This window comes from Gallus gallus, chromosome 4, assembly GCF_016699485.2.
Source record: "Gallus gallus isolate bGalGal1 chromosome 4, bGalGal1.mat.broiler.GRCg7b, whole genome shotgun sequence".
NCBI classification, from domain to species: domain Eukaryota; kingdom Metazoa; phylum Chordata; class Aves; order Galliformes; family Phasianidae; genus Gallus; species Gallus gallus.
This window is the reverse complement of record NC_052535.1, coordinates 66,167,485-66,183,594: the sequence shown is the minus strand read 5'-3', so window position 1 is coordinate 66,183,594 and position 16,110 is coordinate 66,167,485. Positions and strand designations below refer to the sequence as shown.

General features: G+C 36.3%; 1 protein-coding gene across 3 annotated transcripts in view; it reads right to left on the bottom strand.

Moving 5' to 3' along the window:
* Positions 1 to 16,110, bottom strand: part of CORIN (corin, serine peptidase) — a 123,166-nt gene that overhangs the window by 94,773 nt on the left and 12,283 nt on the right. For all 3 annotated transcript variants that reach the window (XM_015285490.3, XM_025150049.2, XM_040700259.2), the window contains exons 2-3: positions 12,469 to 12,613; positions 4,867 to 5,319 (exon numbers count right to left, since the gene is read on the bottom strand). In XM_015285490.3, the coding sequence (XP_015140976.2) occupies positions 4,867 to 5,319; positions 12,469 to 12,613 (598 nt within the window). The remainder of the gene's footprint in view (positions 1 to 4,866; positions 5,320 to 12,468; positions 12,614 to 16,110) is intronic.

The window sequence follows — 16,110 nt, the reverse complement described above, 5'->3', positions numbered from 1 at the left end:
AGTATGAGAGAATTGGCATAGGAAAATAAAGAATATTAAACATGTATATACGTATAAATATCGGTAAGTGGAAGAAACAAAAGTAATTACTAATACCATTTGACCCAATGTACATTCCATTAGTTTTACAGGATGTTTTTTTTTTTTTAGGAAGAATGCCCTCTCTCCTTCCTGTCTCCCCAGATCAGAAATATTATAAACCAGGGAGTCTGCTCCATTTGGAATGAAAACATCACTCTCAATCTGATACACGAGATATCTCCTGGTCAGTCTCCCACTTTAGCACATAAATGCAGCCAACTTTCGTATCAAATGGAAGAAAAGTACTGATGAAAGCATATTGATATTTATCTTGGGAAAACATCCTTCATTCTTTAAGATAATGAATATTTAGTGTATGGAATGTTTCCCTTTGCGCTTTGATTGGCTGATGAACAGAATACTACTGCATATACCTCAAATGCCACTTATGAATCTACTGGTTCACCTAAAACTCTCTTACTGATATTTTTGCTGTTGGGAAACTCTCCGTCCAAGTGACTTAAGATCATGGACCATGCCTTCCAAACTACACATTTAAATCTAAATTCATACAAACTCTAATCTCTCAAGAGGAAAAATGCATTCCTGTTGTACTTTTTGATTGGCAAGAAAAAGAGGTAATAGAGAATACATTTGATGCAGAAACTAGCATTTGCAAGGAACCACCAAGAAAAATCATAAAAATCTAGGGCAAACAAGGAACCAATCACCAAGGAGCACAACAACTTCTGACAATGTAAAGACTTGAGGCTTCATAAGTCAGAATTTGAAACTGGAATATTGGGTTTAAAAGCCTGAACTAGACCAACTCATCATGAAGTTCTCCAGGCATTTCCATACTTTCTGGTTTTCTATTATACTGTGATGTAGCTATGTATTCTATGAAGTTGTGGCTATCTTCTTTAACTTAGTCTGGTAACCAAAATGCACTGTGCACCTACTAATATAAAGAAAAACACTGAGTAACCGCTGCCTGTTCTTCTCCAAGCCACTCAGAAACGTAGGGGTAATTTTCTGGTAGGAAAAGAGTGTCTTATTCATATTTAGTGTTTCCTCACATCTAAGCCAATACACACCTCTTTGATCTGTTTGCATTTTCCAGTTCTTCCTCTTTCTTTTTGTCTGAACTTCTACACAGAAGTGATGAGATTTCCTTTTATTCTCTGCAGCCCTCATGACAATGTCTGACACTGTGACACAACCCAAAACAGAGTTGCCTTTTTGACCATCACTGAGCCAGAATGTTGTCTGAATGTTGTCTGCAGCAAACCCTCTTGTTTTTTGTTTTGTTTTTTTTTTTCCTCCAGTAGTGAAGCCAGCAGAGAGTGCAATATGTCATATATTCATTTTAGATAGGTTACTCAATACAAGTAGAAATGTTGTTACCTGACTATTCACTACCTTCCTGGATAACTTTTAAGGTAGAGTGTAAACTCTACATTCACGTGAAACCCTATGGGACTCCATCGGTAAACTTCACAGCAGAACCTAACCATTCATTCATATATTTCTCTGTCTTTGAGCAATTAGTCTAAGAGACAATTCTCTTTAAGACTTCTCAGAGAAGTCTCTTGTTAGAGAACAAGTATCCTGAATTAACCAGAAATGTCATTTACTCCTTCAAAGAAATTTCAAACAGACAGTGTGGTATTGCTTCCTCTTGTAGAGGAAAACAAACTTATTTGTCTCTTCTTTATTGTACCATTCATTCCCATTTACCCTTTAATCTATTCTTGACTAGGACTTCTGACAAAGCACTTCCTTATGCTTCAAGGAATTTTAAAATAATTGATGTCATATGTGCAAAATTTCATTCCACTCTAGTTAGTAGTAATTCAGAAATGTCATATTTGTGTTATTTTAAAGTCTTGGGTGAATATCATAAGGTCACAGTGTTTATCATTTCTCTTATTAATGTTCCCTAACGTATTTTATTGAAGCTGTGATTCAACATTATAGCAAATCCAGTACTAAGGATATTAAGATCAGACAAAAAATGTTATAGCTATATTACTGCCATTTCAAATGTCTTCAGAGAATTTTGTCTGGCTAGTTTTGCACTGGCAGCCTCTGTGTTGTATGACATATCATTTGTCTTTCAACATCCTGTATAAAAACAGCATAAAGTCCAAATTATGCTCTCTTACTTAATCATCAGTAGTGCACTCACCTGACCACATCTGAACGAGGTGAAACCTATCCTGATGGGTGATCTACTAGTGCGTGTTAATGACAGTGAAACATCAGCCTTGCACTTCATTTGCAGATTAATTTCCTTACGAGATATGCCTAAAAAGCTCAAATATCCATTTTATATTGGCCCAAAAGAGATTACATATATTACTGGAAGAATATTCAGCAGGACTCACTACAGATCACTGGAATCTGCTACTATATAATGTTGAGATGTTTCTATATACTAATCCCAGTTTATTCTTCTTTTGGCATGTGCTAATGGTCACAACAGGGTCAAGAGAACAAGAGAGACTATGTTTGATCTATTACTACTGTTCCTACATAGTCATTAAGTTTTTTGCTTGTCCTTAAAAAAATAATAATAAAAAATAAAACCCTTTGTATTCCAAAAGACTACTGTAGCCTCACTATGCCAATAAGTATATCTCTCTGTTTCCTGATTTTCCCCATCTCCCTCAACAGAAGAATATACAAGGATTCTTATCATGTTGGAGTTCCCTCTGGGAAGCAAAGTTTAGTGGGAGGGACCAAAGAAACCAAGAAGCATAAGGAGATAATTTGCAAGGGCTGGTACGAGGGTGAGACAGTGGGAGAAGCCCTATGGTTTCTAGTCCACAATGCCTCATACAGCTATGGGAACACAAAGTTATTCAGAGACTAAATTATCCTGAATTCCCCAAGTGTATATATAGTATGTAGTATACTACATACTGAATAAGGTAAATAAATGAATCACCAACAGGATACAAGTACAAATTTACATACATTTGTTGTGATTTTTGGATGTAAGAAGAATAAACAAGATATGAATCTGTTAAAGAAAATCTAGGAAATGTAATGTATAGAAAGCCCAGAGCATTCCAACAGCCTGTAGAATCACTACACTGCAGGAGACGGAAAGTAAATGACAAATTATTGATTCACAATAAAGGAACACCTTCTAAAGGAATATTTTCCATGTGCTAGGTTAAAATACATACATATACATTAGGTAGATAGATAGATATAGATTTTCCTCTTTTACTTCACCCTGGGAAGAACAGGAAAGGGCTAAAATGATCAGAGGGCTGGAGCACCTCTCCTATGAGGAAAGGTTGAGGGAACTGGGCTTGTTTAGCTTGGGGAAGAGAAGGCTGTGGGGAGATCACATTGCGGCCTTCCAGTACTTGAAGGGAGCATATAAACAGGAAGGGGAATGGTTGTTTACAAGGGTGGATAGTGATGGGACAAGGGGGAATGGTCTTAAACTAAGACAGAGGAGGTTTAGGTTAGATATTAGGAGGAAGTTTTCCACACAGGGGGTGGTGACACACTAGAACAGGCTGCCCAAGGAGGTTGTGGATGCCCCATCCCTGGAGGCATTCAAGGCCAGGCTGGATGTGGCTCTGGGCAGCCTGGTCTGGTGGTTGGCAACCCTGCATGTAGCAGGAGGGTTGAAACTCAATGATCATTGTGGTCCTTTTCAACCCAGGCCATTCCATGATTCTGTGACATAAATGAGCTCTTTCACAACTTTCATCTGCTTGTTTGATGATGATGGGGGGGCAGGGAAGGAAAGGAACAAACTCCTGAAGGCAGAATGTTTCTGAAGATAATAGAAGAGCAAAAAAATCCGTGATGCAAACAGTCTGATCACTCACACCTGAATAATACATTTGTTAGGTAGATAACTAATATCAGATCTTATAACTAAGTATGGAATCCAACAGAGGAATGACACACATTCTCCTCAAAACATCATATAATTCAGTGGCTTTTTGAAAGAGATCCCTACTGACAGACACCCTCTCCGTCTTCATTTCATAGAAATTTCAAATATACCTTATATACAGTGTGCTACTTTTAGGTCACTGGCCATCTCTTTTAATCTATTTCAGATATCTCTGTGACCTGGAATAAGTATTGCTTCATGTTCAGATGAGATGAACATCTAAGGAATGATAGGCAGTGAAAGAAAATCAAGCGCATTTTAATATGACAGCCTATATAAAGTTCAGAGTGTTAAAAAAAGAATATAAAAAAAGCTTTCAATACTGACATGATTAATCAATAAAATTACCAAGGCAGTAATGAAATGCTCTTTCTTTATAATCAAGCCAATAAAAACTGATCACAGTTAAGTATTACTGTTCTTTCTTGACATTCTGATAACAGTCCTCAGAAATGCCACTGAAAGTTTATTGCTGCACTGAGAAATAACTTCAAATTAGAGAAGAATTTATCCACTAACATAGAAAAAGTTGTAACTGCCATTACAACCCCAGTTCAGGAAGATAGTTACCACATATATAATTTCAACAGAATCTAGAAAATACAATCTACAAACTGAATACAGTCTGCAATAATTCATTTTCAGACTTGGTAAGCATGCATGATTTTCAGCAGTAGAAGAACATACTGTAAATATTCATACCTCGGTGAACTTAGTGCATCTTCCTCTTCTCATCAAATGTTCTGATAAGTTTTGATAACATACTGACTGTTTGCAACATGGAACATACATGACAATATAAATTATCAAAAAGTGGCTAATTCCTCAGAACTCATGGGAACTCACTGAGAAGCAGCCAGCAATGTATTCTATATAACTGAGTCAGAATTAGGAAGCCAAATAAAACATAAACTTACTTTCTTTCTGCTGCTTTTTCTGTGACACAGATGGATGAGTAGGACTTAACACAGGCAGAGTGGTCATCCTCTCTGTGATATTAAAAGATGAACCTGTGGACCATGACGGCTCTCCCTCTGTAGTGGCAAAAAGCTGGGTGCTGTATTTGGAGTCCTCTGATAAAGCAGCATCATTTGTAAGATCAGGATTGAGCACTGATGCTGGAGATGTAGGTGCAAATGCATTTTCCTGTAAAGTCTCTCTCAACATATTTGAGTTTGTGTTCATTTGGCTGACTTGGGATAAAGACGTGGTGGTCCAGGAGGGAGTCCATGTGCTGATACCTACTGTTGGATTGGTCTTGGAATCGTTTTCAACCATGTTTGGCAAAAGAATGCTAGACGTTTCAATGTCACCATTAACGGTGAGGACCTCACTGCCATTTGAATAAAAGCATGTTTTTTCTAATACCCCTGGAAAAAAAGGAAAAAAAATACCAATATTACCATCATCCAGAAGGACAAGTGTCACCAATTTGTTTTGGGAGGTTAACAGTGCAGTAAATTAAAAAATAAAAATAAAAAAACTTTCAAAGTTAAAATTAAAGAGAACTAAATTTAAAAATTTAGTGTAGCATCAAAATAAGAGTAGCACATGCAAAAAAAAGTGATGATTACAGTAGGATAAACAGATAGAATAGAATGACTAATAAGTCACTGACCAACACCAACAATGAGCTAAAGTTTTAATCATACTTATAGTAGGTGACTGAATTCTTACATATCTTTAACTGTGGAATGTAAATTGGAGGAGCTCTAACAAGCATTTGTTCTATCATCATGGAAACATGCTAGGGAATGCTTATTTTTATATTACAATATCTCTTGCTTTCATACTGTCAGTATGTCAGAAAACTATTACTTTTTTATTATTGTTATTTTATATTCCATTAATATTTAAAATGCAAAGAGATGTTCCTCTATACAAGATTATGTAATTTAATGATCACCTCTAAATATGATCCATGAGTTCTTTGTCACTCTTCTCTGATACTGGGTTTTGAATACACAGTTGTGTACAGAATTCGAGTCAAGCGCTGTATGTTTTTGTTCTTCATTTGTTATATTATATACAAACACAGACTTTGATTAGTTGTATGTGTCAAACAATTGCAACTAACTTTGGTTCACAAATCAAAACAGCTGCATAACTGTAAGGAGATGCATTCCATAAGCATCAAGGAATCCAGAAGAAATTGTAAGAAAATCTAATCCACACATTTTTTCAGTCACTTTTGTGACTATTACTGAAGTAGGTAATTAATAGAGAACTGATAAATAATTAAGGAGGAACCTCACATATATATATATATATATTAGTTATATCTGATAAAAGCTACAAATACTAATAAAAGCTATAAATTCCAACTCATTTTTTAACAAAATATATTAGAGTGAAATTTAACTCTAAAAGTGAAACACCACTCTATTGTAAATAGCAAAAGCAGTTTCTGTATCTGGTTAGTCATGTAATAGTATTCATAGTAATAAATATTACATTCCACACTTGAAACGTATGTCTTTCTTATAGGCTTTCATGTTGATTCGCTCCTTCACTAAGTCAGTCATTGATGACATTGACTCCTGATTCCAAAAAACACTCACTGCCATCTCCTCTGAAGTTCATTTTCAGTTTGGTTATTGTGTTTACAAAATGCCCAGTCTCATGACCATGTTTAGCCAAGTCTTCTGCTCTGCCAACTCCAGTCACTGCATGCAGCTCACTACTATTCAGGTATTCTGAGCCCCTTCTTCCTGCTGCTACAGAATCCCCTTCCTTGTTTTATTTTCAGCCACTTCGCAGCTAGATTAAATTGGTTTTCTGGGTGGAAATTCAAAGACTGAGCAACAGGAAATCTTTATTAATCACAGCTACAAGTAACTGTGCCAGAAAACCCAAATTTCAGTTGCAGTCTGAAGTGACTTTGGGTTGGAAAGTTTAATATGTAAGAAGAATATGAAACCAAAATAGTTGAAAGGAAGGATCACAGCACTTCCTTTTTCACCAAGTAATATTCAACTGCAGCAACTAGAACTAGAGAGAAAGACTTGTAAGGCTCCTGAAACGTAATGGGATTCAGTGAAACAGCTACCCTTTGAGATTTACCAAATACTCATTCATCCATACTGGGTTGCTTCGGTTCAATTGTCACTGACTATGAATAAAATTCTGTGTTTATCTTTCAATAGCAGAACCCAAGGGACCTTTATATCTATGCATGTGAAAGTTTCTGTTTTTCTACCAGCAAACGTACATAATTCATTGTGATTTGGAGGAATTTACTGTGCATTTTACAGAAGCAACAAAAAAATCTCCCACTCACAAAATATTTCAGCAGCAATTTCTCTTTCCTTGAATACTCTGGTCAGGCCAAATGGAAAGAATGAATGTGCTTTGATTTCACAATTAAGACCAGTATTAATATGATTTTGCTAAAAATCTTAGGAATTGTGACTGAGCATGTACAGAGATTATGCTCACTCATATGTAGTTTTGTGCAGACACTATTTCAAAATAAAGTTTTGAAACCCCATGAGTGGGAAGTCTACTTTGTTTGAAACTTGAAACTTCAGCCACTTTGCTGCAGCTTTCAAAAATTTAAAGTGAGAAAGTGAGCTTTTCTTCCAACTTTGAAAAAGTGGTTTTTTTTCCTTCATGACTTGAGAATAGCTGAGGGGATTTTTTTTCCCCACATTCTCCCTAGGCTCTTCACCTCCACTCAACACAAAAATAGAGAAAGTCTGGAAAATATCAGTCCCAAAGAGCTATGAATAATGATTTAAAATTAAATTAGAATGATTAACTATTTGTATATCATCCAGCAGAATAGTAGGAAGCACATTACAAGTCAGGTGTAAGCTTGAATGAAGTTTAAAAAAATGTTTTGGCTTAGCATTATTTATTGGTCCCTCATATTAAGAAAATCATTGTATTTCATCCACTGGATTCTATCCTCTCCCTCTTTACCCTATTTAATTCTCTTTCTGGAACTAGAATAATAACTGTCACTACCCATAAGGTCATTTTGTTCTTCTTCTGAGATCCCTAGATACAGGTTTGCTTCTTCAGCCCATCTTCCCAGCAATAACATTTTTGTTCTCTTTTCAGTTACTTAGTGATAAAGACTCCTCTTCTTTTCTTGACAGATGGACCACATGATAAACTGTCTTCCAGGCAACAGATCTTCCCAATTGTATCTCAGCTGACAATAAATATTATTGAATTTCTTTTAAGATTTTTTTTCACCCACCAAATAACAACCCTTACAGAAAGCAAGTGAAGGTTTGAGAGAATAGGAAGTTGATATTACTAGAGATGGTTATGGCCTCTGGGTATATAACTTTCATACTTCCATATTTTCATATATTTGAGTTTAAAACTTTAAAGTTTGAACTTTTCCAAACAGAAATCTTAGGATTCAAGAAGTCTAAAGAATCCAGCTTTTCCTTCTTCTAGACGAGGGCCCTAGCAATTGTTTTGTTATGTGCTGACAGGCACCATCAGCATTAAGAGGTTTTAATAGACTGAGTCTAGCCATGCTCTTTAATTTTATGCTTTTAGATAATATTAGGAAATGTCTCTAGACTCCATCTCAGTCAGTTAGCTGTACTTGCCTGGGTTCTGGTCCATATGTTCTTAGGACAGGTAGGCTAACCCTCTGCTTGGCATTCAGTGCTGGCCAACTCTAACCCCTGTCTCTTAGTATGTAAGAATTTCAAATCACCTTCCTGAAGTACCTTATTCTCCTGCAACACATTCTTCCTGTCCTCTCATCCTCCCAGTACACAGAGCAGAGAATTTAAACACTTAATTGCAGTCTATAGATTCCACACTCTCTCTGAAATAGGCTCATATTTTCTTTGATTATAGTCCTTAATGGCCAACTAATTAGTTGAGAAATAGCTGTAACCAGTTTGGATTTGTGTCTCCAGCTACAGCTGGACATGCCCAGATGGCATAAATATAAAGCATGATGATTTTCTTTGTGTTTGGTACAAAACCAAGGAACTGCCATGAGGCTCATTCAAAGCAGTGCTTTGCCAACAGTCTTACTGATCATTTTCCAGTTGCTTTTCACTCTTGAGAAATTAATGTTTTATTTAAAGATCTGAAATGGACAGTTACAAGATCTAAAGAATAGTTGCACTGTTCAGGCCATTACATTGAGATTTTGGCAGTATATTCTGTGCGTGATTTCTAACAGTTCACAGAAGGAAATCTCAAAAAGACAAAGTCTGTTTAAAAAGCTAATCAAAAAGGGCAAAGCAGCCTAACAAAACGTGTAATGGATGAGGCAGTTACATGGAGAAAAAATGATAGTTCACTGCTATAACTAGTCAGCATATACCCAGTGAGATTTCTTCTGCAGTGGTCTGTCCCTATGAATCTGCACATTCTGAAGGCAAGGGCACATCACTTATAATCACAGAGTCCTAGAAAGGTTTGGGTTGGAAGGGACTTTAGAGATCACCTAGTTCCGATTTCCCTGCTGTGGGCCCAGATACTTTCCAGTAAATAACATTGACTAAAGCCCCATCCAACCTGACCTTGAACATCTCCAGGAATGGGGCATCCACAGCTATTCCGGACAGTTCGATCCAGCACCTCACTACCTTCATAGTGAAGAATTTCCTCCTTATATCTAATTTAAATCTACCCTGTTTTAGTTCAAAACCATCACCCCTTATATGCCCTTGTGAAAAGTCTCTCTCCATCTAAGACCTCTTTAAATACTGAAAGGCTGCAATAAGTTCTCGCTGGTGCCTTCTCTTTTGGCAATTCTCTATTTATGTTTTAGACTAGAACTCTCTCTGTTTCAATCACCAGTGAAATACTAGAATGACAACCGCAGAACTTAACTCTTCCATCTGGTGGAAAGACAGGAAGAGAATTTCCTATATAGATAATATCTTGTGTGAACCAGTCAGGACCACCAATTTGTTTCTTGCACTGTAAACCATCATACCAATATCAGACTGTAACAGCATTCATTTATTACTGGTCTGAAGTGAATATGAACTATTATTCTGGATAATGTATATTCAATAAATAGAATATCTGTGGCCTTCTTGGTCACCTGGGCACACTGTCAGCTCATGTTCAGCCGACCATCAACCAACACCCCCAGGTCCCTTTCCTCTTCACAGTCATCCAGCCACTAACCCCAAGCCTGTAGCGCTGCATGGGGTTGTTGTGGCCAAAGTACAGGACCCGGCACTTGGCCTTGTTGAACCTCATCCCATTCACCTCAGCCCAGAGATCCAGCTTATCTAGATCCCTCTGAAAATCCTCCCCACCCTCAGGCAGATCAATATCATCTCCCAGCTCGGTGTCATCTGCAAACTTACTTACACTCAATCCCCTCATCAAGGTCATCAATAAAGATATTAAACAAGATGGGCCCCAGTATGGGCCACTAGAGGACTTTCTTCAGTTAACTCCAGACATCAGAAATGATTTGTTTCTAGGCTATCAATGCACATAAAACAGAAGCTGCTAGCTGAAAAAGAATAGTAAATTATAATCAGGAAATTTCAAGAGATGCTTAAGGGAACTGACAGTTTGAAGTATGGGTAATAAAATTGAGCCTTATTCTATACCCCACAGTAATTACACTGACCTAAGAAGATATAGCCCTGATTTTTGCTACATAAGTAGAATCAGAATGAGTCCCATTTCCTCATTCCCTAGAAGACTTAATACATTTTAACACGTTATGTCAATACATGCCTCAGAGGAGGAAAATTGGTAGAACTGACAAATACACCTGCTTTTTTATTTGCTTTCTCACCCAAGAATGAAAATCTAGGGCAGAGGATATGAAGGATATAAATGGAATCCTAAACATAAGGAAAGTAAATTGAATGGCATCATATTTCTTAATTGCCAGATTTACTTAATCTTAATCCACTTCAGCGTACTCTCAGTTTAAAGATACACCCCAAGACTGAGTTGCCAGTCACAGCATTCATTTGCTTTGTTTTTCTGACTTGCCTAACCTAGGCTAAATGAAAATAACAGATCTACAGTGTCTTGCTGCAAATCCTTTACAAATTGAATTGAAAAAACAGATTTACATTGTCATTGTTTTGACAGAGGTGAAAGTGCTATTGAAACAAGTGCTTGGTTTCTTCCTATATATACATACACATGTACACACATATATACATATATATAAAAACCTTACTGAGCAGCCCATATATATATACACACACATATATGTATATGGTCTGCTCAGTAAGTCATGCCTCCTATTTTATTATGCTGGCCTAAGACAGAGACAGATGTTGTTGGGATAGCAGTAGAGATTGAACCTTCCCACGAGTACCTCATATCATTTTGTCGCAGTGTGACAGATGGAAGCAAAGGGGCAATCTGACAAAATGGCATCTGACATGGAAGTGTGTAATGAAACTGAGCCTTCTACACAGGGAAAAAAAGGCACCCATTGACATTCACTGACACCTGCTGAACATCTATGGAAACCAAACACTGAGCATCAGCACAGTGAGGTAGTACATGGTGTGTTTCAGCAGGGGCAACAGCAGATCATCTCCACCAGTACAGATTTTTACAGGTGTGGCACACAGGCTCATGTTCACTGCTGATGAAAATGCATAGCTAATGGAGGTGATCATGTTGAAAAAGTGTTCTGTAGCTGAGGATTTGCTCTAAAAAAATAGTGTTACTATGTTTTTTGTATCTGTTGCAGTTTGTGTGGAAATTAATAGAAGACATTACTTTTGGAATAATTTATGTTACACAGATACACACACATGCACACTCTCACATTAGTACACTTGTTAAAGATGTGCTTCTGAAGTACTTAACTAAGCTGAACAAGAAAATATTTTCATTTTAAAGAAACTGAGAAATCCCACAGACTCTCAGCACTGAAAGACGACGACATTGTTTTTAACTCTTATTTTAAAAAACCAAAATTTTAACCAAGCATTACTGTCTTTCTCAAGCTGTAGTTGAATTGATTTAATTACAAGATATGTCAACTTCTCTGTAGTGGTAACAAAGGGAAGGCTTCTTAAAATTCTGCTGGCTATAAACTATTAGCTTGTTAATTCTGTAATTACGCAGAGTTTGTTAACAGACTTAGCCATTACAAAATCTAATATTTCTGGAACAAGTTTGGAAAAAAAACACACCTGAGGTTTTGCATTGATATGTATTTCATATATAGAGTAAACAAACATTTTGCTTAAATACATAACTGTCCAACATAAACATCTTGTACCTGTAAAATGACTGCTGAAAACCATTTATATACTACCTCTTCAAGTAGTGTGCTCATCAGAAAAGGTTCCTGTTCCCTTAAATAAATTTTAAATATATAAATCTAAGCAGCATATTTCTCTTTGTAAGAAACATGCTTTTACTAGGTAATTAGGTAGATGTACTAATTAGGGAATTACTCAACTAGGTAATTAGGTAGATGTACTAATATACAACTTGAATATCCACAATTACATTAGTGCTTGAGAATGCAGTTATATCTCAGTTTCATTTCCTTAATAGAAAATGAGTCGATTTACTCTATTAGCACCCACCTACAAAGGTAAGCAGAATAACCAGCAAAAGGATAAGGGCACAGATGCATGGAATCAGAATTAGGAGCAAAAGTCGAAGGAACTTGGCAGAAGCCAGTTTTTGAGAGCAGCCATCCCCCACGTTATCCTCATCTGTTCCTAAGACCTGAAAAACAAAAGAGCATAGTTCTATCATTTTGGTGTCACTTGGTAACTCCTACATTTTCAACAGCAGGCCTACCCATTTCACAAATGAGATTGATTATTTAAATATATGCTATAGGTGTTTTTTAGATTCTTAATGAAAAATTTCATAGTCTTCCTTCTTGATGGACAGCCTAGTGTAATTGTGCCATTAATTTTAGTTAACCCAATATCCATGAATTTACAGTTTCACGGAAATTTCTAAACATTTCTCATGATCTAGAAGATGGATAGAATTTTTATTTGGAAAAAAAACTGCAAAATACATAAGTCAGTAATAAGACTAAGTACAGCCTCTTCCCTAACTAAAAATTAGTGGTTACCAACTATTGAAGACCTTCATGTTCTTAAGGATTTTTTTAATGAAGCAGCAAGAAATGATAGTCTTTGTTTTAAGTGACAGTAAAAGTGATAAAGATCATTGCACTTATTATCTACAATAATGTTATCTCACTTTATGCTACAACTTATCACAGTATTCTGTGGAGTTTGTAAGCAATATTTTGTGTTCTGCAAATGAAATAGAGAAAAACCTCAGTTGAGGTGCACAAACTTTCGCAGAAGCCCAAACAATGATTCAAAATATATACTAAAGCCATGAAGGGAAGAAAAAAAAACATTCGAAAACAACTCCATAAAGGCTATGATCTCATATATTAGAAGCATGTACTTTTTAAATAGAAACAGAATTAACATACAAAATGTACTTTTAATAGCAAGACTGAAACTTATTACTAAGTTAATACATCTTTACTCAAAATTAGCTAAAAATAATTCTATTTTTCCCTATAGTAAGATGAAATATGATGATAGAACAATTAGCTCCAGACAGTCTCCTAAAAAGATGAGTCATTAGTTAAAAATCTACAAATAATAGTTTAGCCTCTTTGTCAGAAAAATCAATCATGTTGAAGTCGTGACAGGTACAAGAGTGTAAATGCATCCATTACGCTGACAAACTCTTTCCAAAGAACTCAACACATGTATTAATAGCCTTGTAAAATGACAGTCTCTGCATGAGACAACCTCTTTGACTGCTTTTGCTCTAAGTGCTTTTCTGTGAGAAACAGTTTACCAGGGTGAGAATGAAAGGGCTGGTAATACTTCAAACACTGAGGCATGAGGAAAAATTTTCATGTTCTGGAGAAAAGGGCGACTTACAGGAATCTAAAACCAACCAAGAGTTAGACGGTCCCTGCTTGATTATGTGACACCTTTACGTCCATACTTGCCTACATTTTTTTTGGATCAAAGCCTTCAAAGTCTGCCTCAAATTTTCCTTCAGATCATGTTGGAGTTTGGCAGCTTAGCAGCTACACAGAGGATTCACTGGATTTGATAACCATGGTATGCTTAGCCTGCATCTTGCCCCTCCTCTGGGAGGTCTGAGTGCAGGTAGCAAAGGAATAACACAGCTCTGTTCTGAATACAACTCTTCCAAAACACAGCTGCCCTAACTTTGACTTTCAACTGCTTTTGAAAGCATAGCCAAAAAAGAGAAAATGGCATTAAATTGCCTTTTCTAACAGTACAGTGGTTACAGCATTCCCTCAGGAAATAGTGTTGAGGAGTTCAATTCCCTGTTCAGCCTGAAAATTAGATCTACAGTTGAGTATCACAACCATCTGAACATAGGCTCCTTGTGAATCACACTGTCCCTTGATATTCTGTGAAAAAGAACATAGTCTTGCTGCGTCAATAATAGGGAGCAGGACCATCATTACACAGACTACTGAGCTTCTGAAATCTCTTGCTTGAATGTTCTGTTTCTATGAGAATTTTATTTTATTTTTAAGTCTGTTGGCATTGTGGATACTAGATACTTTAACCAAGTGTTCATACTAAAGAAGAACTTCAATTTTTTCTTCTTTTAACTCCTCCTGAAAATCTGTCTCTGCATTGTCAACTTGCCAAATGTTTAAAGAGACTGTTGTATCCAAAATTTAGTTAGTGAATGCTCAAAAAAAGAATGTTAGACTGGTAAAGATATTTCTAAACACTATCAATTGCTTGTTTTGTAAAACAGTAAATACAGGCAAATAAACAGCATGTTGTATTTTTCCCTTCTGCAGGAAATGACCTCGTGAAAAACACTAAGCCTATTTGAAGTCATCACTGGTGACTCAGCAAGCATAACCTTAATTACACATCATTTCTATATCTACTTAGTTTTTTTTCCCATCAATTTCTGCAGTGAATATGAAATAAAACTAGAGGCAATGTTAATGGTTCCTATGTTATCAATGAGAAAATTTAATGAAGAGTGCTAGAGATAAACACATTTTACCTACTCTTTACATATTCCCTGATCCTGTTTCTTTTCCTCTTGCCACCAAATATTGCAATACACAAAGAATACAAGTATCAGTTTTAAGTGCTTTAAGTAGTTAATGGTATCTTCATCAATTTCAGTCCTGCTCTGTCCTCCTAGTTCTTCTTGACCACCATTACTCATAATGATTAGCAAGGGTACCACCGTAATTTTGTGCCTTCCTGGTGACCCTGCACATAGCAGGGGGGTGGAAACTCGATGATCACTGTGGTCCTTTTCAACCCAGGTCATTCTATGATTCTAATTTTAGGTCAGTAAGTGGCAAGAAAAGAAGGGTGAACTTCAGTCTCATTAAAAACTTGAAACTTCACAGCCCCAGCAAGAAAAGACTTATAAAGAGTAATATTCCTAAGGGGCTATGGATCCAAACCCAGTCATAAATATTGGAATTGACCAAAAAAAACAATAGGACTATAAAAGGGAACACATTTATTCATTGGGTACTATTTGGCCTACTTTAGCCCTCCAAGTTAATGGCTGAAATAAAAACTTGTCTCTCAAAACTCTGAGGTCAATAATTTCTGTGAACCATTCTCTAAGTTTGTAAGACTTAGGTATCTTCTAGATATGTTCTTACCCCTCTTTCCAAGGGAAGAGCAAGAAGACTTAGAAGCAGAGTCCTTGAAGGCAGAATGAAAGAGATCAAACCTGAACGCTAGCAGTTTTGGCATAGAATATATTTAGCACAGTACTGGACCTAAACATTCTCAGTTCTTGAAGAACACTGGGCAAGTTCCCTTCCTACCACTGATGTTAGAAAGCTTGACACAAGAAAGACTTTTTTCAGTTAAATGCTGTGCTGAATATAGGTAGGAAATTTCAGCGTTTGGGTTTTGAGGCAACAAGTCACTTCCTTTAAAACAGTTGTTGTTAAACAAGAATTTAGTCTGAACACAAGGTGATTTAAAAAAAAATAGATAATTTCTTCTGACAGCTAAAGCATTCTGCCCCTAGTGATTGCTACTTAATATCCAAATATTGTTCTGTATGTGTTGATTGCAATTAAGGAAATACAACATGAACCCTGGCTAATTTCAATTCAGAATTTTTAAAAAGTCATAGTCTTAATTAGGATGGCTGGATCAGACTTCTCACATTAATTTTCTGAATCTATAGAGGCAAAGAAA